Raw genomic sequence first — 23604 nt, 5'->3', positions numbered from 1 at the left:
CAAATAAAAAAATCGATGCCAAATTATTGATGTAATTCATCTCATGTAGGATAACTTACCTATTAAATTTAAATTAATTTAGTCTTTGCTTTTTTTATTTAGCGTCTTTTAGATTCCTCTGCTGGGCAGAGGTCTCCCCCAATCTCTTCCAAACCGGCACCGGCAGCGAGCGCCATGCGTATTTGACTAGCACTAGATCATCACACCATCTTCAATTCGGACGACCTCGGTAAAGAGGTCCTTCTTCTGCGTCTAATGGATGACGATGCTATTGTCATGAAGCTGAAGACTTTGTTCATTTAAGAGAGGTATAACAAGGAAATACGGGTCCAATTAAGAAAAAACTGTCAGAATTAGATAACCCATTAAAAAGGAAAGGATAAAAGGCTTAACTTAATAGAAGTGAAGCATAAAGTAAGTATGTTTCAAATTCGGGGAAAAAATGCATGAACAAGTTCTCTGGAAAAATTGATCTGATTTTTTTGACTCCATCTCTATAACCAGGCATAAAGGGTCGCCCGCAATAGTAGTTATGTTCATGTAAATCTCCTTTTTTATGTTTTTGTTATCCTATATGGAATGTTAGTTCAATTGATCGATTGAAAATCTTTACTTTCTAACTGATGTACACATTTCATAGATATACTTATATGGAATAAAGACAATAAGACGAAACTGTTATTTGTCTTATATTTTTATTGAATCTAGTAAAATTAAAGTAATGCTTATAGATACAACAGATTGCTTCAGTAATGATGATGATGGTGAGGTACGACGTGGTGTACGCTGTGCTTCACGTCCGCGTGGAAACTGAAAAATAAAAACAATAGGTCAAAACATGATCCAAAAGTGCCTTTTCGTCTTATAGATCCCACAGTAAGAAATTCTCGTACCCGGAGTGATGATCAGCGTGGTAGTGCACGTCCCTGACGGAGCCGTCAGGTTCGTGCAGCGAGTAGTGTCCCTTGACGACGTCACCGTCGCGGTGCTCGTGCTGCGACTTGTGGTCGCCGGTGTGCCAGTCCTCCACCTTGTACTCGAACTCGTACTTGGGGTGAGTCTGCAAATGTTAACATCACTTTAGAACCGCGATCTTATGTTTACTCAACGTATCACATAATGTTAGGACGTGACTCACGTAGTAGTCGTGGTGGTGTCCGTGGTGCACAGGCTGGTGGTGGCCGTCGTGGCGGTGGATGTACTGCGACGAGTGCCCGTAGCCAGAAACCATGGCGATTGCCAAGGACAGCATACACATTACCTAAAACGAGTCATTTGAAGATCAACATTTTTTCTATGAAGAATGCTAACTTTAAAACTTTTGCAGTGGGTACGTACCTTGAAGTACATTTTTATTTAGATACACAACTCACTGTTTTCGAAGTCAAGAAGTGAACTGACACATGACGTCTAAACTTCGGGTCTTATATATCATTAATAAAAAAGGTAGTCAAGGTAGAGCGATTTCTCTCAATTAAGAACATTGCCCATTAAATTGTGCGCGTTATGAGAGTTGCGCTTTGACAGTTATTTCGTAAATAATAGCTAGAAACGTTGAATATATTAAAGTACAGTCGTGGCTGTATGTGACGTGAATTGCCCTCAACTGTTTCGAGCTCTTATCTCTACTCTCTACTAATATATAAAGCTGAAGAGTTTGTTTGTTTGTTTGTTTGTTTGAACGCGCTAATCTCAGAAACTACTGGTTCAAATTGAAAAATTATAACAATAGACCATTCATCGAGGAAGGTTTAAGGCTATATACCATCAGGCTGCGACTAATAGGAGCGAAGATACAATGGAAAATGTGGAAAAAACAGGGAAAATTATTCATCTTCGAGGGTTTCCGTTCAAAAATTCCTAACTTATATCTTCTAACCACGCGGACGAAGTCGCGGGCAACAGCTAGTATTGGATAAAAATGTTATACCTAACATTCATACGACAATTCATACAAAAGCTGATATCTTTTCATCTTTCCTACAGTTAAGTAGTTGGCTAAAAGAAGAAATGGTAGTCCATTAAGTAAGCACTGCACATAATGTAACATAAAATAAAGCTAGTATAGATAGTAGATGGAGGAAGTAAGTCCGGTTGTTTTTACGGATATGATTAGTTTGAGTGTCAACGTCATTACATTAGTGTATAAATTCTGTCCATCTTTACAGAAACCTTTTGAGTTTAGGCTAGAACTATGTTTAATGAGCACTTTCAATGGGATTGGCGAAATGCTGCTGACTTGTTAAATGCCTTAAAACGGACAGAATGTAGTAACTTAGCAAGCCAAAAAGAATACATAAGCGGTTAATCTGTCTGACAGTAAAAAAACGGTGATAAAAAGAAAAATTTCAACAAAAGAAAAATTCATATAAATTGGAATTATCATATATTTACAAATAAAATAACAGTTTTAACAATCGGTTTCAAATGAAATCACAGAATCAATGATGGTGGTGGTGGTGTTCAGGGACGATGTGTTGCGCGTGACCCTCGTAGTGTACGTCAGCGTTAAATCTGAAATCGAAAATCATATTAATGTTATGATATCATAAAATCGCAATATTTACGATATACGGCAAAATTGGGTTGCTATTTAGTACATACCCGGTTTTGTGGTCGGAGTGGTACTTGACTGTCCTGACCCTGCCGTCGGGCTGGTGCAGGCTGTACTCGCCCTTCACGACATGGCCATCACGTGTCTCGTGCTGAGACTTGATGTCGTGTGTGTGAGGGTCCTTCACTTGGTAAGAGAACTCGTACTTAGGATGGCCCTGCAATGTACATTTCAATTAGCTATGTCGCTCATCAAGAATAATATAAATGTTAAACTTTTGGATGTCATCTTACATAGTATTCAACATGTTTCTCGGTGCCATGAGAGTGGTGCTGGTGGAGGCTCTGTGAAGAGGAGGCGTGACCGTGGTGGTGGTCGTGGTGATGACCGTGTTGTGCGGCGACGACGGCGAGAAGAGCGGCAAACAAAACGACCTGTAAAGCAATAGATGGAATAACGTTAGTCATCGTCCGTAAATAAATTAAGGTTTTATTTTCCTCAGATATTCTGATTAAAAATCACTTTTTACCTTTAAAGACATGATTATTAAATTCACGATGTTGTTTGTTCGAAACAGACAATGCAACTGATGAATTGTAGGGATAAAATGTGGCTTTTATATTTTAAACTGAATCTGAAAACATCGTAAACCACTTTTACAAAAGCTCTATAATGTGAACGAAACCTGTTTTTTTTGTACTCATAAACTACTTAAGTAACTGTTTCAAATAAATCAGTAAGAGTAACCTTCATATAAATGATTGTTTAATTAATAATGTGATATGAAAAGCACTTTCTATTTTAAATCAATTGGTACATTATGGACCTCATTTGATAACACTTTAGTGTAATATTCAGTATTTTTTAAAGAGCGGGGAACTTAAGAAGGAAACGAACTCGTACAATTTGACTTCATGCAGAGAGCGTAGTAAATAGCAATCCTAGTCAGCGAGTCCTAGTCCTAGACTTCGCTTTTCGCTGAAAACTTTGTTGATAGTAGAAATTGTTCGTAGGTTGTCGGTACATAGAAGACACTGCTGACAGCTATCATAGATTGCACTTCTATCCGTAAACTTTAACAAGTAGTCATAATAAAACAAATCAAAAATATTGAGACCTCAGCCTTTTAGTGAGTAAAATAAAATGCGGCCAAGTGTGAGTTGGACTTAAAAGGTTCCGTAGCAGGAAGTAACACAATATAACACGGTACAAAAATATGTACTAATTACTTAGATCTCATTCAACTGCTGGTTTTTATTTTAGTCATTCCTCACTTTTAAAGTTACAATGGGCCTCCCCATTGTCCCTTTGACAATGTATATAAGTGTCAAAAACTATCAGTTCAGGAATAAATGAAAACTATTACTTTTAAGACCTATCCGAACATAGGTACACCATACTATACCACTATGTAAAATCCAAAAATTTGCTGTTTTCTATCCATGTATTCCATCTATGTTTGTGTGAAAATCTTGATGTAATTCACAGAAATCCTGTACTTACCCAGTGTCAACAGAATAGTCCTTATAGCTACGGAAAAATGTGGCTGTGGCTCACGTACGGATAGACAGACAGACAATTTGAATCCATGCATATGCCCACGAACATAAATAAATACATACCCATCAACACACACACACACATCCAAACTTTCTTCATATTTACGCTTCATACCATAAAAAAACGACGACATTATCTAAATAATGTCGTCGTTTTTTTATGGTTGAAAATAGAAAAAAAAACTTATTTTTTAATGGGTGATTCTTTTTAACATTTGGCCATTTACTATAAATTTTAATTTTATTAATTTATCCAAATACAAATTTTTGAACGGAAGCCTTCAAAGATGAATAATTTTCCCTGTTTTCCACATTTTCCATTGTATCTTCGCTCCTATTAATAGCTCCCATAGCCTGATGGTATATAGCCCAAAACCTTTCTCGATGAATGGTCTATTCAACACAAAAAGATTTTTTCAATTTGAACCAGTAGTTCCTGAGATTAGCGCGTTCAAACAAACAAACTCTTCAGCTTTATATATTAGTATAGATATAGATTATAATAACCCAAATTACGTTAGTTCCATGTTGTTTCTGGTCTGCCGAGTCTATAGGCTTATTTAGACAAGGCAGGGATTTATTTTGCCAATTTTGATACTTTCGTGGTGATGACATAATATCACATTTTGTTACCATAGTTACGCGATTCAAAAACGTATAGCAATTCATTGCCTAAGTTAGCTTGGAGTCCAAGATTTTAGGTGCCGAACTCCGAAGCTCCTTAGATGTTATTAGCGATCTACACAAAGTTTTCTTTGTACCAAGTAAAGGTGCACTGTATTGTACACATGTATGTTTGGGTTCGGTTTTGTAAAGTTTTCTCAGCTGATGAGGTTGGTTGTTATCACTAATATCAGGAACTACTCAACTGATTTTGTTTTTTTTTTGCCGATAGAAAGTTATGTAATTTAATTTGTAAGGATCAAAGGTACAATACATGTTACCCTAATCTATTTTTTTTAAATGTTCTTAGTCTAATTAAATCGTCGGCTACATATCGACGGCCAGTCTAAAATTCTGAGACAACAATCATAGAAAAGGTAAATTGAGAAGCTGCTCCTTTTTGAAAATACTTCAAAACATTTATATTACAATTTTACTTTTTTCAAATGGCTTGGGCGATTTGCCAATCAGATCAAGAAATAAAAAATACTTTTCGTTTATTTCTAAACCTGTTGTCTAATTTATTATCACATTAAATAACAAAAATAATTAACAATCCTTCAAATATCGCAGAATTAATGATGGTGGTGGTGTTCAGGAACGATGTGCGTAGCATGGCCCTCGTAGTGGACGTCCGCATTGAATCTGTAAGTTAACAAACAGTTAACATTTTTTTCTTGACACTAGAACTAGTAGAATTTGCTAATTTAGTAAACCTTACCCGGTCTTATGGTCAGCGTGGTACTTGACAGTCCTGACCCTGCCGTCGGGCTGGTGCAGGCTGTACTCGCCGTGCACGACGTGACCGTCACGCGTCTCGTGCTGGGACTTGATGTCGTGTGTGTGGGGGTCCTTCACTTGGTAAGAAAACTCGTACTTAGGGTGACCCTGTAAATAATTTCCAAACCATTAGCGACAGTGTTTAATTTGTTTTTGCAATGACTAAAAAAATAGATCATCCTCTTACATAGTGCTTGACGTGTTTCTCGGTGCCATGTGAGTGGTGCTGGTGCAGGCTCTGTGATGAGGAGGCGTGACCATGGTGGTGGTCGTGGTGGTGACCGTGTTGCGCAGCGACTACGGCAAATACAAACAAACAAACCTCTACAAAACTTATGTAATGTTATTAATTGTTTTTTGTCTTTGTTCGTCGAATCGCAACATTTTTTTTACATTCCATTACCGAATGTAAGAAAACGACCAAATAAATTCCTTGATTAACTTTGTAAGCATTTGTTTAGAAAAAAAATATATTTTTATGGATAAAACTTTGCCTTAGCAATTACCTTAAGAGACATGATTGTTAAATGTTCAGCCGTGACACTTATGGAAACAAAGTTGTAACTGATGAAGAAATTGAAAAAGTAATTCATTTTATACACCAAATCTTACGCGTATTTCGCAGTGAAAGAACCAGTTTTAAGAAAAAATCTTTAATAAGAAATTAAAGTAGGATTTATCAGTGAACAATGACCTTCGTCGTTAAAAACGTTTCTCAATCAAGAAAAGTTACCACCTTTCAGAAACTCACGATTTTTTGGAGAACTGTTTTGATATAATATTCTACAACATTTGCATTACACCATCGAGTCTTCAACTAAGCTCGTGTTGTGAGTATTAGAAAGCTGATTGACATAGCTAGTGTATAGCCAAAGTATACAAACACATTTTAAGAGGTTACAACATCAAAATATTCATCGAAAAATGATCTTACCAATTACACCATGACTTGCCCTACATGGGAATCGTATGGCAGTCGGGGGACAAACCACTAAACCAACAGGCTTTTTATTCAATACGCAATATTTTATTGCTTCCAATAAATAATCTAATAATCTATTTATTCAACTGAAGCCCTTAGAGTATATCTCATTATGAGTTTCATTTTATGTCGGAATGCCTTTTAATTTTCTACGTTTGCCACACCTATTGCTTTGATGCATGCCTTTAGTAGAATAGTAATGCCATTTTTATTTGATTGGAAATTGTGTTTTATGACAGAATGTTAACGGATACTATTTTCTGTTTTCTGCATTGCGATTGCATCAGCTGAGTGCATCGGTGTGGAAACGGGCGGCGGCCAGACAAGCGGACCTTTTATTCAGATGTTTTCAAAATAACTTATAAAAAAACATCATACACGGTGATTTTTTAGTCGTCTTACCCAAGTAGCCCAGTTCATGTATCCGACATAAAATACCCCTAGACGCGATTATTATTTTTTATCTTTAACTAAGATAATAGGTACGAAGAAAAATGAAACATGGGAAATCTGAAACATCCTGTTAAAAATGATAAAACCGCCACCGATCGCGCCCCTCATCATTGTTACAAGGTTCGGACCGCGCTCGCAACAGAGCTGTGTTTCTAAAACTACGAATTGCATCATAATATTGAATAAAAATTGCATTTAAACTTTATTCAAATCTCATAAATACCTAATTTTTATCGTGAACTTGTTCTTAGTCATTGGATACATGAACTGGGCTGCTTTTGTAAGACGACTAAAAAATCACGGTGTGTATACTTCCCACTGTAGTCAAGGAACGAGCATTGATCTCCACGCTAGCTCTCTGTAGGTTGGCGATTTGAAATTCCATTGTTGAATTCGAGATTTCAAAAGATGAATTCCAAAATCTAGAATTCATCACAATATTTTTCTTCGCCAATTTATTGTCAGTGGTGTCTTAGAATAATTATGAAAGTACAGATAAGTTTAAAAAGTCACTTGTTTATTTAAATCACACCCTGGGTTCAATAACGTTAGGAAGTTATAAGGTAATAGTAAAAATGAACTAATTAATTAAATATCCGACTGTTAAAACTTCCTCTCAACACAACTTTGAATTTTTATCAAACATGTCTAAGAAAGCCCGATTACGGAGAGTATTTTTGTAAAAAAAAGTAAATGTTTTAACCGTTAGTGTTTATTAGAATGTATAACAGATCAAATACCAAAGTAATGCTTATCTATACAACAGAGTATAACAGTTTAACTAAATAGATTGATTTAGTAATGATGATGATGGTGAGGCACGATGTGGTGTACGCTGTGCTTCACGTCCGCGTGGAAACTGAAAAAAAAACATTGAGCAAAATGAGCTCTTAGTCGGCCTCATATTTTAAATTATTCTCACTGCAAGGCAATTATCTTACCCGGAGTGATGATCAGCATGGTAGTGCACGTCCCTGACGGAGCCGTCAGGTTCGTGCAGCGAGTAGTGTCCCTTGACGACGTCACCGTCGCGGTGCTCGTGCTGCGACTTGTGGTCGCCGGTGTGCGAGTCCTCCACCTTGTACTCGAACTCGTACTTGGGGTGAGTCTGCAAATGTTAACATCACTTTAGAACCGCAATCTTATGTTTACTCAACGTATCACATAATGTTAGGACGTGACTCACGTAGTAGTCGTGGTGGTGTCCGTGGTGCACAAGCTGGTGGTGGCCGTCGTGGCGGTGGATGTACTGCGACGAGTATCCATGGCCGGAGACTACGGCCACCGCCACAGCCAACAAGCAAAATACCTAGAAGAATAGACTCTAGTTGAGATTGTTCAAAAATAATATAGTGAGCTGCTATTAAGTCCTTAAATCTATGAATCGTTTTACCTTAAAGAACATGTTGTTGTTGTTGGTTAGCTGTCACTGAGTGATCTGATACATAACTTCGAAACCTCAAGTCTTATATATTGTCTTTAAAATGACATTCAAGGATAGTTGCACTATTTTCTAATCATTTAAGTAGTACATTTGCAATTAAATTCTGTCTGGCATGAATGTTTTGCTTTAATAGCGATGTCGCAAGAACTATAAACTTCATAATGACTTTACGCACATGTCTGTCATTCGTAGCGATTGTTACTGGTATTGACAAATTGACATAATAAAAGTTCGTAACAAAAGGTATACAGAAATCAAAGGAAAAAATATGACTATAGCGTTAAGAGAGGTTCATGATTGATCTCTTGTTGGCAAAAGATATGCTAGTTCTGTAAAACGGAGGTTTCAGTTAAATACTCAAGATTCAAGGCATAAGGTAAATACACTAAAACCAACTTATTCTTAGCCAACTTTTTTTATTCATTAGTGATTTCCCATAAATATTATCCCACCAAAAACATTCTGCAAAAAAAGTAGCCAAGTCACGATTTAATAATAATAATAATAATCTTTATTTCAGAACAATGTCCATACATAATTACAAAATAATAAGATTTATAGTAAAATTTGTGCGCGTATAAATGCTTTCAGGATGTCTGAGTCCTGCTTTTCCGCAATAACCTGCAGGATGCTGTTGGTGCTGCTCCTGACCCTGCTCAGTAGTGATACGAGCCGCTTGCGTATTACCGCGTGGAAGCCGTCTACCCTGGCTTCCGCAAACATACCGGAGGCACTGCAAAAACGGGGCAACCCCAACAACATCCTAAACCCGTTGTTATATTGGACACGTAAGGCATTGAGCGTCCTCTGCGTATATCTGAACCACAGGCTGCACGTGTAGAAAGTCTGACAGTAGGCTTTAAATAGAGTGACTTTAACTTGTTTACTACAACGCACAAACCTGCGGGCCAGCATATTACTTCTAACCGCCAATGCCCTACGTTCCCGTTCTATGTCAACCTGGTCCTCAAGGTCCTCTGTAACATAATGTCCAAGATATTTAAACTTTTCTACCCGCTTTAGTTCAATGCCATTTAGCTTTATTGCGGGCACATTCAATGTACATTTACCGGGGGCCTTGAAAACCATGTACTCGCTCTTCTTAGCATTGTACATCAATCCATGCTGAATGCTATATGTTTCACATATTGCAAGCAACTGCCTCATTGCACTTACAGTTGGGGTCAGCAGCACCATGTCGTCTGCGTAACTAAAGTTGTTCATACAAATGTTGTCAATCCAGCATCCCACTCGTGTGCTGCTGAGCCCAACTATAAGCTCATTCACGTACAAGTTGAAGAGCCTAGGAGAACTCAAACCACCTTGTCTCACCCCGCACTCCAACCTGTACGTGTCCGAGAAGGCATTTGCCCACCTTACATAATTATTCTGGTTTTGGTACCAGAAATGAAAAATCCGTTGTACCTGTGTAGGCACGCGGGTTTTCTTGAGTTTCTCCCATAACAAGTCATACGACACAAGGTCAAATGCCTTGGAGAGGTCAAGAAAGCATGCATACACAGGTGTACTTCTTTCCGTGTAGTATTGGACAGTGTGCTTCAGACTCAGAATTGCGCTTTCAGTGGAAAGTCCCGCGCGAAAACCAAACTGAGCATCATGAATTTAGCTGCTGCTTGTTTAACTCTATAATAAAAAGTAATGAAATCTAGACGAAGTCCTTAAAAGTGTAAGGTCCCTTACTACGATTTTTTTATTATAATAGTTAATGTTGGGATTCGCGTTAATGTTTATATTCAAACAAAAGCTAATAAATGGATGTGGACAAAATTTTCACATCAATAAATGGTCTCTACTGAACTCATATTGTTATTTTTTTCCAAATTAAATAAACTTAAAGGGGCGTAGAAATAAAAGTTTATCTAGTTTACCTTCATAATTATATATTTTTTAATTACATAACGATTCAACAATTTAACAACAGCTTCAAAATATCACAGAATCAATGGTGGTGTTGGTGTTCAGGGACGATGTGTTGCGCGTGACCCTCGTAGTGCACGTCAGCGTTAAATCTGAAATGCATAATTATAACCAAATAACATCGTAAATTACTGCTTATAAAATGGAAAGTGTAGGTTTTGCGTACATACCCAGTCTTGTGGTCGGCGTGGTACTTGACAGTCCTGACCCTGCCGTCGGGCTGGTGCAGGCTGTACTCGCCGTGCACGAGGTGACCGTCACGCGTCTCGTGCTGGGACTTGATGTCGTGTGTGTGGGGGTCCTTCACTTGGTAAGAGAACTCGTACTTAGGGTGACCCTGCAACATATCAAGAACATAACTTTAGTAACCGTTGTGAATTTGAAACTATGATTATTCCGATCAATGAAAGATCGTCTCACATAGTACTCGACGTGTTTCTCGGTGCCATGTGAGTGGTGTTGATGAAGACTCTGTGATGAGGAGGCGTGACCGTGGTGTTGTTCCTCATGGTGATGACCTTCGTTGTGATGTTCCTCGTGGTGGGCGTGGTGTTCGGGGTGGTGTTGCGTCTGGTGCAGCACAACGCTCTGAGAGGAGACTGCGTGTCCGTGACCGTGGTGCTCATGACCATGACCGTGGTGGTACTGCGGCTGCGCGCTCGCCACGGCGAGGACGGCAATGACTGCTGCAATCTGAGTCAAATAGAAACCATTAAATTAATTTAACCAAGAATTTTAATATTATATATATAACTTATTTGTACCTAAATGTGTACTTACTTTAGCTATCATTTTTTTAATTGTTTTACTGCTCACTGTTCGAATAATTAAAGGTATCTGATGATTTTAAAATCTTAATTGCCCTTTTATACGACGTTTGCAGTGAGACATACAGTGGATTGTGAATGAAATAACCTGTTTTTGTCAAAATTTATTTACGCGACCTTTAGTAAATAAAGCCCTTTCTTTTTCTGAACATTTCTTTGTTGAGAATTTCTCACGGTTTCCTGTGGCAAAAGTATAGTGAAATAGGAAAAGACTATGGAATTCAAAGAGTATGGTCAAAATGTATGATTGTATGAAGGATTGCACACACCGACACAAAAACGTGGATGATGTAGCACGATGGTTCAGGTTTAGTCAGTAAAAATCTGGTGAAATGGGTGGTGTCCATGAGGATTAACCCGCCTTAACAAAAAAAAATATGTCAAGAAATGTGTACCTGAATGTCCGACACTATCTATAATAATTTGCAGTATACACTATATTTAACATCGAGAGTGCAGTTTTTAAATTTAAACGGTATGTATAAAATTACAATAATATTTAAGCTTCAAATATATTCATGTTTGTATGCTGTTTTTAAGATACATTTTATGTGATATTGCATCTGGTACTATTATTTTGTTTTGACAAGTGGCAACACAGAATACGTTAGTCGCCTGTAAATTGATTCATTTTTTTGTCATGCCACAAAGTTCGTTAAAAAGCGCAGTTTAAAATAGCCCGTAATAGTATTTATTATTAGTCCGTAGCAATAAGCCGCAGTTGGTTGAAATGCTCACTAAATAATGACATCACAACGCCAAATAAAAATAAAAAGTTTTTGTGAATAATGGCAGGTAAAAATAAAAAATATTATTGATTTATTCTCGCCGTATCTTATGTAAGCATTAAATTTAAATTTAAGCAGTATGTTTCTTGTCTAATAAATAAATAAAATAAATTATTTTCATTATTCTTCGTAAAATTTTAAAAAGCTCAGGTTGTGGTTTCCAATCGATAATTTTTTTTCATGATATTTTTCTTCATCATTCTCAACAAGAGATAAAATTATTTAGTGGGCACATGAATTCGAATTTGCGGTTACGGTTTATGTCTGCTTAACACTTTAAAAGGTGTAGGGTTCGGTTTTATATAAAATGAGCAAATGTATTTTATGGTTAGTAAATCTTATTTATTGGACACAACAATTAAACATCACATAACACTAAACAATTAAAGCAATTTTTGGAGATATAGTAAAATACAACAGGCTGACTGATCAGTAATGATGATGATGATGATGAGGTACGACGTGGTGTACGCTGTGCTTCACGTCCGCGTGGAAACTGAAAAAAAGCAATAGGTCAATAAATGCTTCGGATGTACCTTCGTCTTACAATTCCCAAAGTGAGACATTATCCTACCCGGAATGATGATCAGCGTGGTAGTGCACGTCCCTGACGGAGCCGTCAGGTTCGTGCAGCGAGTAGTGTCCCTTGACGACGTCACCGTCGCGATGCTCGTGCTGCGACTTGTGGTCGCCGGTGTGCGAGTCCTCCACCTTGTACTCGAACTCGTACTTGGGGTGAGTCTGCAAATGTTAACATCACTTTAGAACCGCAATCTTATGTTTACTCAACGTACGAGTATCACATAATGTTAGGACGTGACTCACGTAGTAGTCGTGGTGGTGTCCGTGGTGCACAGGCTGGTGGTGGCCGTCGTGGCGGTGGATGTACTGCGACGAGTATCCGTGGCCGGAGACTAAAACAACGGCTACTGACAGCAAGCAGATTACCTGCAAAAGATACATTTAACGCTATGATATTAGAACAAAATTAACATTTCTGTTGCAATTTAGAATTTAATACTTGTAATGTGGTACCTTGAAGTACATCTTGAATAGATTTATTTTTGTTTCGCTCACTGTGTGATGTATCTAAGTCTAAGAATGAACTGATACATGTTTTTGGAAACTGGTAACTTTTATATGATATAAAATACTGTAACCAAGGTAATATTGATTTCACTCAAACACAAATTATCAGAAACGGCAAATTGTTTATGAGCATAACGTGCCGACAATTATTTCGTAAGCAACAAACGCAGTGTATTTTATTACTTGTAACAGAATAAGTTACGGCTAAAGAAATCGGTCAGGTGTGAGTTGGTCTCGGGACAGATGGGACGGAGAGTTCTTTACAAATGGGCAATACAAAAGGGTGGGAAGACTATGGCCGTGACGTTGCCAAAAATTAAGAAAAAGCCTTTAAAATTGTTGCTACTCGTACATAATTTGAAGAATGATTTCATTTAATTTCCGGTGACGTACGGATGGACATTTGAGAATCCATACCTCCTTAATCATTTGTACAAAATCTGAAAATAAATGCAGTTTGAGATAATCAGTCTCATCTAAAGCAATTTTTATTGAGATTCACTGTTGGACATAGGTCTCCTACAAGTTGCGCTACAACACCCAGTCCTCTGCCTCTAGCATCCAGCCTAAGCCGGAGGCCATTTTAACGTAATGGTCATATAATGCAAAGTTTTCTAATCATTTATAGCGTAAGAGTCTCACTTTATCTCTTACAATAAAACTTTTACATTACTACTACTATTTACATTTTATGAAACAAAATATGTTAATCCTGTTTCTGACTGGCTGAATAGCGAGACACATCATAGGCCAAGTATTTATCTCATTCAAGTGTTTTATGAAATGAGTTGACGAAAAAGAATCAGCAAAAAAAAACAAAATATTTTTTATTTTTTGGACTAGGATATTTATTATACTTATGTCAGACTAAAGTAACAAAAATCAACAATCAGTAACAGGTATTGCAGAATCAATGGTGGTGCTGGTGTTCAGGAACAACGTGTGTAGCGTGACCCTCGTAGTGGACGTCTGCGTTAAATCTGTGAATAGACATTTTGTTTTTAAATTTCATCTTAACTCAACTTTGGTTCATCAAAACTAGTTATATTAGTAAAGCTCACCCGGTCTTGTGGTCGGAGTGGTACTTGACAGTCCTGACCCTGCCGTCAGGCTGGTGCAGGCTATACTCGCCGTGCACGAGATGACCGTCGCGCGTCTCGTGCTGGGATTTGATGTCGTGTGTGTGAGGGTCCTTCACTTGGTAAGAGAACTCGTACTTAGGGTGACCCTGCAACATAATATTTTATTAGCATCGGTGTTAAAACATGTATGTGTAGTACCTAGTAAATAAAATATATATCGGCTTGATTAATTGACTTACATAGTATTCAACGTGTTTCTCGGTGCCTTGTGAGTGGTGCTGGTGGAGGCTCTGTGATGAGGAGGCGTGACCGTGGTGATGGTCGTGGTGGCCGTGTTGTGCTGCGACTACGGCGAGAAGAGCGGCAAACAAGACAACCTGCAGAACGCATAAATGAAATATTAATTCATAAACATGTATGACAAAAACATGTAAAACAAAAGAACACGACTGAATTAAATGACGATGGTTAATGTTATTAAGGAATTCGACAATGCTGCAACTACCTTCAGAAACATGATTGTTAAGTTTTTAATGTGGACCTTTTGGACTTGAAAACGTAACTGATACCGAAAGGAATAAAGTATGCCATTTTATATACAAAATCATACCCTGTTTTAATCCAGTTTTGAGAAAATCTCTTGAATTAAACAAATGAAACTGGTTTTCAACGTAATCAATGGAGATTAATCGGTAAGTAACGACCTTCATTGTAAAATATGTCGGTCAATCAAGAAAGGGAGCAATGCTTTCTTAATTTAACAATAAAAGAATAAATATGAAAATAAGTTTAAGTTCGTTTTAGAGGAAATTGCTTTAGAATAGTATGGAAATTTATTTCACCATAATTATTGTTACATAATCCTTCAAATATTATAAACGCAAAAGTTTTTCAGAGCCAAACTTATTCTGTTTGTTATGCATAAACGATTGAAGGGAATGGTCGATATTTGATGAACAGAACGATTATAAGTAAGCTGGGATTAAAACTATGTGTTCATCCCGATTTCATAACCGCATAAGTGATTCGATCACAGGTTAAGCTATGCTTGACGCGGTTGGTCCGTAGATGGGTGACCATCTTTGTCATAGCGAGTTACTCCGTGTTTCGGAAGGCACGTTAAATTGCGGGTCCCGGCTGTTATTCCTACATCTTTGACAGTCGTTACAATAATAATAATAACTCGGGACTAGTCGTTCTCTCTCTCCATGGGAATAACGCATGACCAGAGGGTACATTAGTATGCTTTTTCAAACCTTGAGATGTAAATAAAAAATGTGTCTGAAGGTATATGTAGGAGCATACATCCGCAGGGCAGCTTGTGGCGAGCTGTTTGTGAGTAGCGACACAACGAAACCTGAATGCCCCAGGGAGTCACTCTTTACGGGGACTCCCAGCTCTTTCTTGCCTTAACTGGCTGGCTAGAGAGGGGTCGCTAGAGCTATATGCTCGGGGGTGGAAGTGTCTAATGGCGTAATAACGAGGAAACCCGCTCCGGGTCCGTGACCCGCGATGGTGAAATCGGTGTCGCACCTCTCTACACCCCTAGCCGCTCGCACTGGTGTTGCCCACCTGCTGTCAATCGTGACGGTATCATAGGGGGCCCATCTAGTGAGCGGCGAGTCACCGCCTGCCAATTTGTTTTGCATTACCATGTGTAAAAAGGCATGTGCCATAGTTCTCCGAATTATCTAAGGAACTGGTCCACACAACATGCCTCATTTTATAATAGCCTAATTATTTTTACATACATACTTGCAATAGTTTTGCATCTACTTTGGATTCTTCATGTCTGTTCTCCCATAGAGCGGAGGTGAATGATCCCTAGTAGATGCCCCATCACTTTGTAGATTAAAGCTCTCAAGAAGGCCTCTGCACGTTGGACCTGTGTCCCCGTTCACGCCTTCAAAAAGGACCGGGCCTCTTCCCATGAAGTTAACCCGTGAATTAAAAGAGACACAAATAATAATAAAATCTTTTATTGGTTCTAAAAACATATAACAAAATAATTAAACCCACCAAACTGTGTGACAGTTTGTCGGCGGGGTAGTCAGAAGCTTGAAAAAGTCTGACAGCCAGTCTAACCAAGGGGTGTCGTGTTGCCCAGGTAACAGGGTTGAGGAGGTCAGATAGGCAGTCACTCCTTGTAAAATGCAGGTACTCAGCTGAAACCGGTTGGACTGATACCCCAACATAGTTGAGAAAAGGCTAGGCCGATGATGATTTCCATATACTTTCTACACTTCTATTTAGGCCCGGTTTCACCAACATCGAATTAACACGAGAGTAGCTACCCCAATATAAATTTATTCTAACCATTTACCCCTTGGTTAACTTCAATTTCATTTCACCAAGTTAGTCTGCGGATATCTTAATCTTGTTTAGTTACTCTGTAACCTTGAACGAATGGATGGAATGAAACTAGAACGCTACCAAGTAAAATAGTCCGGTTGTTCCGTGCCTGAGCAATGGCGCTCCCTATTTTCTAAAATTGTTTGGATAATGTTTTGACTTATGCTTTGATCATATTTGATTAGTTTCCTTGTTTATAATTGTCATCAAAATAAAAATAAATAAATAAGACCTGGAAATGGCAAATTATAAGAGAAAGCGATCTGCTAATTGGATGGCATCAGAAAAGACGCAGCTGGTAGATCTAGTTACTGAGCATTTTCATGTCATAGAAAATAAAAGAACCGACGGGGTTTCAATGAAGCAAAAACTTGCGGAATGGACGACAATATCCAATAAATATAATTCGCAGACAACGCTTTCCCACCGTACTGCCGAAAATTTGAAATCCCAGTGGGAAAGTTTAAAAAAAGCTACCAAAAAAGAAGCATCTTTTAAGAGGATGCATTTAATTAAAACCGGTAAGTGTATGTTACAAAATTTTTATGGCAATTGTATCTATAAATCTACAAAAACTTGTTTTTTCTTAGGTGGTGGACCATCAAGGCCGAAGATTGATGATCCTCTTCAAGAGAGGATCCTGGGTCTTATAACGCCAAGTGCTGTAGGTCTACATAATCCGTATGATAAAGATAATGTAAACGTTACAGAAAATATCACGGAATCATTTTCAGCAGAGGCACATAAAAAGGGTTTGTCAGATATCAATTCATACCTAATAAATAAAAGTAACAGCCTTAAGCTTTGAATAGTATGATAATGTCTCACGAAAGTTTAAACTCAATGTATTGTGTCTTTGCACGATGATCTTCTATTATATATTTTTTCAGACGAATTATTACATACAATTCCTGGCCCTGAGGTTCAGACTAAGTCAACACACCACGTTGATACTAATGAAACCATGAATAATGTGGTAAAGTTGCACACTTTTTACATCATAGATTCAAAAATATTAAACAAAAATGTTCCTTAATTTTAGTAAATTACCTGTTTCTTCATATGTGTACTGTATTTCCATGTTTACGGTTGCTTTACATATTATGTATCTTTTTTAGGATTGGGGCGATTACACTCCAAACTGTCTAAAAACGCCTGTTTCAGAACAATTGAAACCTTCAGGCAAAAAAAGGCCTTATTCAGGAAAACGACTTGAATGGATGTCGAAAAGGCGGCCGCAACTTACGAGAGCCTCTCTTGAAAACTTGCAGGAGTTGAAGGGGAAGGCTATTAATGTCCAAATCGAGCATGCAGCTAATGAGAGAGAAGAAGCTAAAAAATTGTTTGAAATCCAAATGGATATACAACAAGAAATTTTAAAACAAGAAAAAATTAAAACTAGGTTGCTACTTTTAGAGTTGAGACAAAAAAAACGCAAATAAATATTTATTGCTTATAAAATTTGTTTTATTGGTTACAATATACTTTGAAAATAATTATTAATGATAGCATCTCGCACTGAATTGGGCCTGATGTATTGTTGTGGATGTTGTGGTTGCTGAGTTATCTGACCATGGTGTAAAAGTTCATCCCATGGAGCTGGAAGTTGTAGTGCGGGATCATCAATGGGATTGACTTCACCTCGTTGCATCAACATATTATGCAACACGGCAGTGGCTACAATAATAGTCAAAGACTTGTCCAGCTTAGTGCGAAGCCCTAAGGCCAATGCAGGAAACCGTTTCTTCCAGATCCCGTATGACCTTTCAACAGGATTACGAGTCCGTATTTGTGACTCGTTATAGAGTTGTTCCACTGGAGTCCTAGGGTTCTCTAAAGGCGTCATCATGTACGAAGTGGAAGCATACCCACCATCTACTAACAGCAAAGCATTGCCATACTGGCCAGTTTCAAACTTACTTTTTATGCAACTATTATTGAATATAGTGCTGTCGTGAGATGAACCTGGCCACCGGGCTACTATATCAGTGATCTCCAAGTTTGCATTGCAAATAGTTTGCACGTTGATGGAAAAGTAGCCCTTTCTGTTGCGATATAGTTCTGCATGATCTCCACCTGGTGAGGATATACGGACATGAGTACAATCCATTGCACCAATGACTCGCGGAAATCTAGCGATTTGAAAGAATGAATCCTGTTCTTTTCGTATTTCCTCGCGTGTTGTTGGAAATCGGATATACTCTTTGTGCAACGATGCTATTGCTGCACTGACTTGGTGAATAACTCTGTGTGACGTTGGTGTACTGATACCGACAAAGTCACCAATGCTCATTTGGGTATTATTTGTTGCGTAAAATCTTAATGTAGCTAATAATTGATTGACAGGCGATATTGGCTTATTTCTGAAACAAAACGAACAAGTGCTAGAATTAATTTCCACTTTTTACATAGAAGAAGGCACCTTTTTTAAATAAAATTTGCATAAATTACATAAATAACATGCTATTATTAAGAAAACTCACCTATCTGATGTATACTCCAAGCGGTGCTCGATTTTTGCCAGTAAACTTAATGTTGCCTCCTTGGATAAGCGAAATCTTATCACAAAATCGTGTTCGTCGTACTCTTCAAAATAATTAGCCCTTTCCTTAAACCACCGTGGACGAGGACAAAAATAATCATCATCTTCGCTATCGGTTTCATTTATTAATGCATACAAACGGCGCGCCATTTTTTAAATGCGATGAACTGACTTGACAGTGACACTTCTAACCAAAGATTAGCAGCTTATATGACCGAAATTGGCGGTATATGACCTTATTCTAGTATAGAGGTTTTATCATTAGTTTAAATGTTGGTGAAACGTAAAATGGATATACTCGAGAGTAATTAACGATTTATTCTTGTACTAAGACTTATACTATGTTGGTGAAACCGGGCCTTAGAAGTATAAGAATATGGAATCTATCATAGCATTGGTTATTGTCATTAATTAGTCTACGTAAAGTGTTTAGGGAATTTTATGAAGCTTTATTTATTTGCCTTATTTTTTGCTTCTGAACTCTAAGGTTAAGTCGTCAGTAATCCGATGTCGGAGAGCCAACCAAGTCAGTCTGCTTCTGAGTCAAGACATGCTTTTCTTCTTTCAGCTATGACCTCTCACAGTAATTAGCGTTCATATATTATTTTGTTATTGAGTTCTTGGAGTAATTTAAGCACGATGATGTATATTTTTTGTAAGTCGGTATATTTCAGCTGAGGACCAAATTTTATGGAATACTAGAGACCCGCCCTGGTGGCGTCCTGATTTTACTTCCGAATTTCTTTCTTGACAACAATCAGAGCTTTTTTGGTGGTAGACAATACAAACACTTCCTCTTTATAATAACTTTGTTTAGCTCTGCGATTTATCAATGGTCATTCTTAGGAATAGTTTTACCGAAAATTGTAAGCGTTTAAACGGAAAATCGGATAGTATTAGATGAAGTCGGGGAATGACTACATCTTTTTTCGGCACCACATTCGGTGATTATTATGAAACTTTTACCATTAATTGCATAAACAACGCCGATACAATGTTTATTAGGATTTAGGTACGTAATAAAATAACAGGACAACCTAGTTCAAACAGCATTTAATGAGGAGAGGATTCCAGGCAGTTCAAAGAAATAACACATTCTGTGTGCGACTTCTTGCAAACCGGGATCAGTATCAACCGAGTTGTATCTTTGCGTCAGCACATCAATCTTCGAAAGAATCAAGTTATTCACTACATCCAATTGTTTGTTGGTTGATGACAGAATCGCTCTTTTTTTAAGCCAATATTTTAAATTAGGATAGACGCAAAGAATTTCTTTAAAATTAATCCTTTTATTAATTTGTGTCAACTTTCCGTTTACAAATTTAATTTCTCTCTTCATTTTTCCCCACGTTAAAACGATAAAACTTACATCTTAGTTTATATTTCTAATTTATTGACCTACCGACAAAGGAACATGTTATCGAATTACAACTGGAAGAATTTGACAAAAGTCCCCTGAGAATGGAATTGTATTGTTCTATCAAGTGCTTGTACAGACGTTTTGTGCGTTGTTGTTGTTCTATTTAGAAACACTAAAATGTTGTTGTTCGTTATCGGTGGCAATTTTCAGTGGAAGCTTGAATGTAAAGGGTGCAGTTCGGCGTCTTTCTGAAAACTCCTTCTGATAGAAAGAATCTCGTTGTGTGCAATCAGTGTTTGCAAAGAAGGCTTAAAAATATTCAATAAATTGGAAACCTCTGCTATTGTGTGTTTCTCTACAGCTGTACTAACTCTTAAATCTCTAAGTGATTACAGGTACTCATCAAAGCAAAGTAGGTAAGTACTCGATAATTTTGCAGGGATAAACGGAGAAGAGATGCATTAACTTTATATTCGGAATTTTATAGTTTAATACGATAATACGTTACATTACATTCAAAAAAAAAATATAAACGTCATTACAAACAAAAAATCAACAATCGGTACTATTTAGATATCGTAGAATTAATGATGGTCATGGTGGTGTACTGGAACAGCGTGTGTGGCGTGACCCTCGTAGTGTACGTCGGCGTTGAATCTGTGTATAAATACATATTATTTGACAATGTGCTTTAAACAAAACTGTGTTTCGCTATAACGCCTCAATCATTAAATCATACCCAGTCTTGTGGTCGGCGTGGTACTTGACAGTCCTGACCCTGCCGTCGGGCTGGTGCAGGCTGTACTCGCCGTGCACGGCGTGACCGTCGCGCGTTTCGTGCTGGGACTTGATGTCGTGTGTGTGGGGGTCCTTCACTTGGTAAGAGAACTCGTACTTAGGGTGACCCTGAAATATACGGCATTTTTAGGAACGATTACAAATTATATTATTATGATAATTAAATTAGATAATGTGATTGTCATCTTACATAGTACTCGACATGTTTCTCAGTGCCATGTGAGTGGTGCTGGTGGAGGCTCTGTGATGAGGAGGCGTGACCGTGGTGGTCATGGTGGTGTCCGTGTTGGGCGGCTACTACAGCAAGAAGCGTGGCGAAAAGAAAGACCTGAGAATATAAAAAAATAATTATAATAAAAAATTCTGATAGGTACGCACTTATAATCAAAAATTGAAAGCTCTTGTTATATGTCTTAAGAGCACAATGCAACCGGCATTTGAAATCGACAGCATTTCTAGGGAACGTAGAAGCAAATAGACAATTTAGGACGTCACTTTACGTTCTTGCTAGTAATAAATAATTCAGCATACTTAGATACCTTAAGAGACATGATTGTTGTTTTGAATACGACTCTTTTGGAATCAGAAACTTAACTGGTGCAGTACGGAACAAACTCCCTTATTTTATACGTGTACAAAATCATATGCGTCAGAAAGGCCAAAACCAGTTTTCCAAAAAGCTTTTAGCAAATAAACTTGTTTTGACGTTATCAATTCATTATTAAATCACGACCTTCGTGTTAAAAACGTTTGTCAATTAAGAAAGTGATTTTCTATTCTGCTTTCTTAAGGCATTTCAATTATTTGTGTTTTTTTTGCTGAACTGTAAGATAACAGCTGATCCTATCTTTAATATGATTAGGTTACGAATGTAGTACGTATTCGTAGGCTGGCAGGCTATGTTATTAAGGCGACTGGGTGTAAAAATAAAGTAAATATGTGACCAACAAAAATGACCGGGATCAACTGCTTTAAAGTTAGGTAGGGATAAGGGATTAGGGTAATCGAAAGGCTACCTGTGGATGAAGATAGTAGGTGGCAACTAAGCCTCACTTTTAATATAAAACTTGTTTGAGAAAGAAAAAAGACTAGTTGTCAATTAGACAATTTAAGATATATCCGCTGCTTTTTTACTTACTTCGAGTCTTCCTCATCCTCACGCTTGCGTATATAAAAAACTACCTGCCAACAAGAGTTTAGTATTTATTTATTACTTACTTACTTACTCTGTTGGCTCAGCGACCCAAGTTCTGTCTTGGCCTCTGATACGAGAGAACGCCACCTTACCCGATCCTTCGCCACTTCTCGCAAGTCATCGGCATGAAGTGCCCGAAGATCCGCCTCAACTGTATCACTCCAGCGATATCTGGGACGACCAACAGTATTTATTTATTAAAAATAAATATTAATCTATATCTATACTAATATATAAAGCTGAAGAGTTTGTTTGATTGTTTGTTTGAACGCGCTAATCTCAGGAACTACTCGTTCAAATTGAAAAAATCTTTTTGTGATCAGTAGACCATTCGCCGAGGAAGGTTTTAGGCTATATAACATCACGCTGCAACTAATAGGAGCAAAGATACATTGGAAAATGTGGTATAGCGGGGAAAAATATTAATCTTCGAGGGCTTTCATTAAAAAAATCCTAACTTATATCTACTAACCACGCGGACGAAGTCGCGGGCAACAGCTAGTATATCATAAACCAAAGGTATCTAAAAAGTACCTGTAGTGGTTATAATTTATCTCTATCCAAAAATACTTGTGTTTCTCGTAACTCTTTAAGCGGTGTGTATTTAGCCGCAAAGAAATGAGTAAAAGCACCTCGTTTTTTAAAATAAGGTCTTGCTTCAACATGTGACAAAACAAGTTATTTTACGGAATGTCTTACGTTTGTTTACTTTAAGCGTCATATAAAAGTACAATTAAATTTTGACAAACTATCAGTTTTACTTTACCCTCCGTCAGAAAACAATTAAGGGATTAGCAATATGGTAACCAAAGTGTGTACAAATAAACTTTCACATGTAAAAATCATTGGTATAAAATAGAAAACCTTAAACCAATAAATGACTTTTGTTCTCTCTTAGATTGTAGTAGTCATTGCCCTCCTGGCCGTGGCGAGCGCGCGGGCGCAGGACCAACACGGTCATGGTCATGAGCATCACGGTCACGGACACGCGGTCTCCTCACAGAGCGTCGTGCTGCACCAAACGCAACACCACCCCGAACACCACGCCCACCACGAGGAACTCAGCGAGCATCACAACGAAGGACATCATCACAATGATCATCACGAGCACCACCATGGTCACGCCTCCTCATCACAGAGCCTCCACCAGCACCACTCACATGGCACCGAGAAACACGTCGAATACTATGTATGATCG

General features: G+C 37.8%; 7 protein-coding genes across 9 annotated transcripts; 1 reads left to right on the top strand and 6 right to left on the bottom strand.

The window, feature by feature from the left end:
* Nucleotides 1-676: 676 nt before the first annotated feature.
* LOC113502662 (histidine-rich glycoprotein-like) lies at nucleotides 677-6074 on the bottom strand. The gene is made up of 8 exons (XM_026884314.1): nucleotides 6063-6074; nucleotides 5498-5664; nucleotides 2848-2988; nucleotides 2605-2790; nucleotides 2448-2514; nucleotides 1139-1261; nucleotides 894-1060; nucleotides 677-810 (listed from the first exon to the last, which is right to left on the bottom strand). The coding sequence occupies exons 1-8, from the start codon at nucleotides 6072-6074 to the stop codon at nucleotides 747-749; spliced, it is 927 nt and encodes a 308-aa protein (XP_026740115.1). The 3' UTR covers nucleotides 677-746.
* Nucleotides 6075-7679: 1605 nt separating this feature from the next.
* Nucleotides 7680-8396, bottom strand: LOC113502660 (cuticle protein 7-like). Its single transcript, XM_026884313.1, has 4 exons — nucleotides 8385-8396; nucleotides 8178-8300; nucleotides 7933-8099; nucleotides 7680-7850 (listed from the first exon to the last, which is right to left on the bottom strand). The coding sequence occupies exons 1-4, from the start codon at nucleotides 8394-8396 to the stop codon at nucleotides 7787-7789; spliced, it is 366 nt and encodes a 121-aa protein (XP_026740114.1). The 3' UTR covers nucleotides 7680-7786.
* Nucleotides 8397-12234: 3838 nt separating this feature from the next.
* LOC113502370 (cuticle protein 7-like) lies at nucleotides 12235-13620 on the bottom strand. Its single transcript, XM_026883916.1, has 3 exons — nucleotides 12814-13620; nucleotides 12563-12729; nucleotides 12235-12484 (listed from the first exon to the last, which is right to left on the bottom strand). Exons 1-3 carry the CDS (start codon nucleotides 12949-12951, stop codon nucleotides 12418-12420), a joined length of 372 nt encoding a protein of 123 aa, XP_026739717.1. The 5' UTR covers nucleotides 12952-13620; the 3' UTR covers nucleotides 12235-12417.
* Nucleotides 13621-13987: 367 nt separating this feature from the next.
* Nucleotides 13988-14676, bottom strand: LOC113502659 (cuticle protein 19-like). The gene is made up of 4 exons (XM_026884312.1): nucleotides 14665-14676; nucleotides 14399-14536; nucleotides 14139-14305; nucleotides 13988-14057 (listed from the first exon to the last, which is right to left on the bottom strand). The coding sequence occupies exons 1-4, from the start codon at nucleotides 14674-14676 to the stop codon at nucleotides 13988-13990; spliced, it is 387 nt and encodes a 128-aa protein (XP_026740113.1).
* A 1733-nt stretch (nucleotides 14677-16409) lies between these two features.
* On the top strand, nucleotides 16410-17967 carry LOC113502355. 3 transcript variants are annotated; one of them, XM_026883900.1, is made up of 4 exons: nucleotides 16410-17032; nucleotides 17102-17263; nucleotides 17402-17487; nucleotides 17630-17967. In XM_026883900.1, the coding sequence occupies exons 1-4, from the start codon at nucleotides 16750-16752 to the stop codon at nucleotides 17951-17953; spliced, it is 855 nt and encodes a 284-aa protein (XP_026739701.1). In that variant the 5' UTR covers nucleotides 16410-16749; the 3' UTR covers nucleotides 17954-17967. The 3 variants fall into 3 exon arrangements, 2 of the variants coding, with proteins under 2 accessions (XP_026739701.1, XP_026739700.1); XM_026883899.1 differs by having other exon boundaries at nucleotides 16410-17263; XR_003401352.1 differs by lacking the exon at nucleotides 17402-17487 and having other exon boundaries at nucleotides 16410-17263.
* On the bottom strand, nucleotides 17622-19417 carry LOC113502353 (putative nuclease HARBI1). The gene is made up of 2 exons (XM_026883895.1): nucleotides 18995-19417; nucleotides 17622-18874 (listed from the first exon to the last, which is right to left on the bottom strand). Exons 1-2 carry the CDS (start codon nucleotides 19201-19203, stop codon nucleotides 17986-17988), a joined length of 1098 nt encoding a protein of 365 aa, XP_026739696.1. The 5' UTR covers nucleotides 19204-19417; the 3' UTR covers nucleotides 17622-17985.
* A 1116-nt stretch (nucleotides 19418-20533) lies between these two features.
* LOC113502658 lies at nucleotides 20534-23523 on the bottom strand. Its single transcript, XM_026884311.1, has 6 exons — nucleotides 23408-23523; nucleotides 22499-22577; nucleotides 22350-22393; nucleotides 21402-21705; nucleotides 21153-21319; nucleotides 20534-21070 (listed from the first exon to the last, which is right to left on the bottom strand). Exons 1-6 carry the CDS (start codon nucleotides 23521-23523, stop codon nucleotides 20998-21000), a joined length of 783 nt encoding a protein of 260 aa, XP_026740112.1. The 3' UTR covers nucleotides 20534-20997.
* Nucleotides 23524-23604: the final 81 nt, after the last annotated feature.

This window comes from Trichoplusia ni, chromosome 17, assembly GCF_003590095.1.
Source record: "Trichoplusia ni isolate ovarian cell line Hi5 chromosome 17, tn1, whole genome shotgun sequence".
Classification (NCBI taxonomy): domain Eukaryota; kingdom Metazoa; phylum Arthropoda; class Insecta; order Lepidoptera; family Noctuidae; genus Trichoplusia; species Trichoplusia ni.
This window is presented reverse-complemented; position numbering and strand designations above follow the sequence as displayed.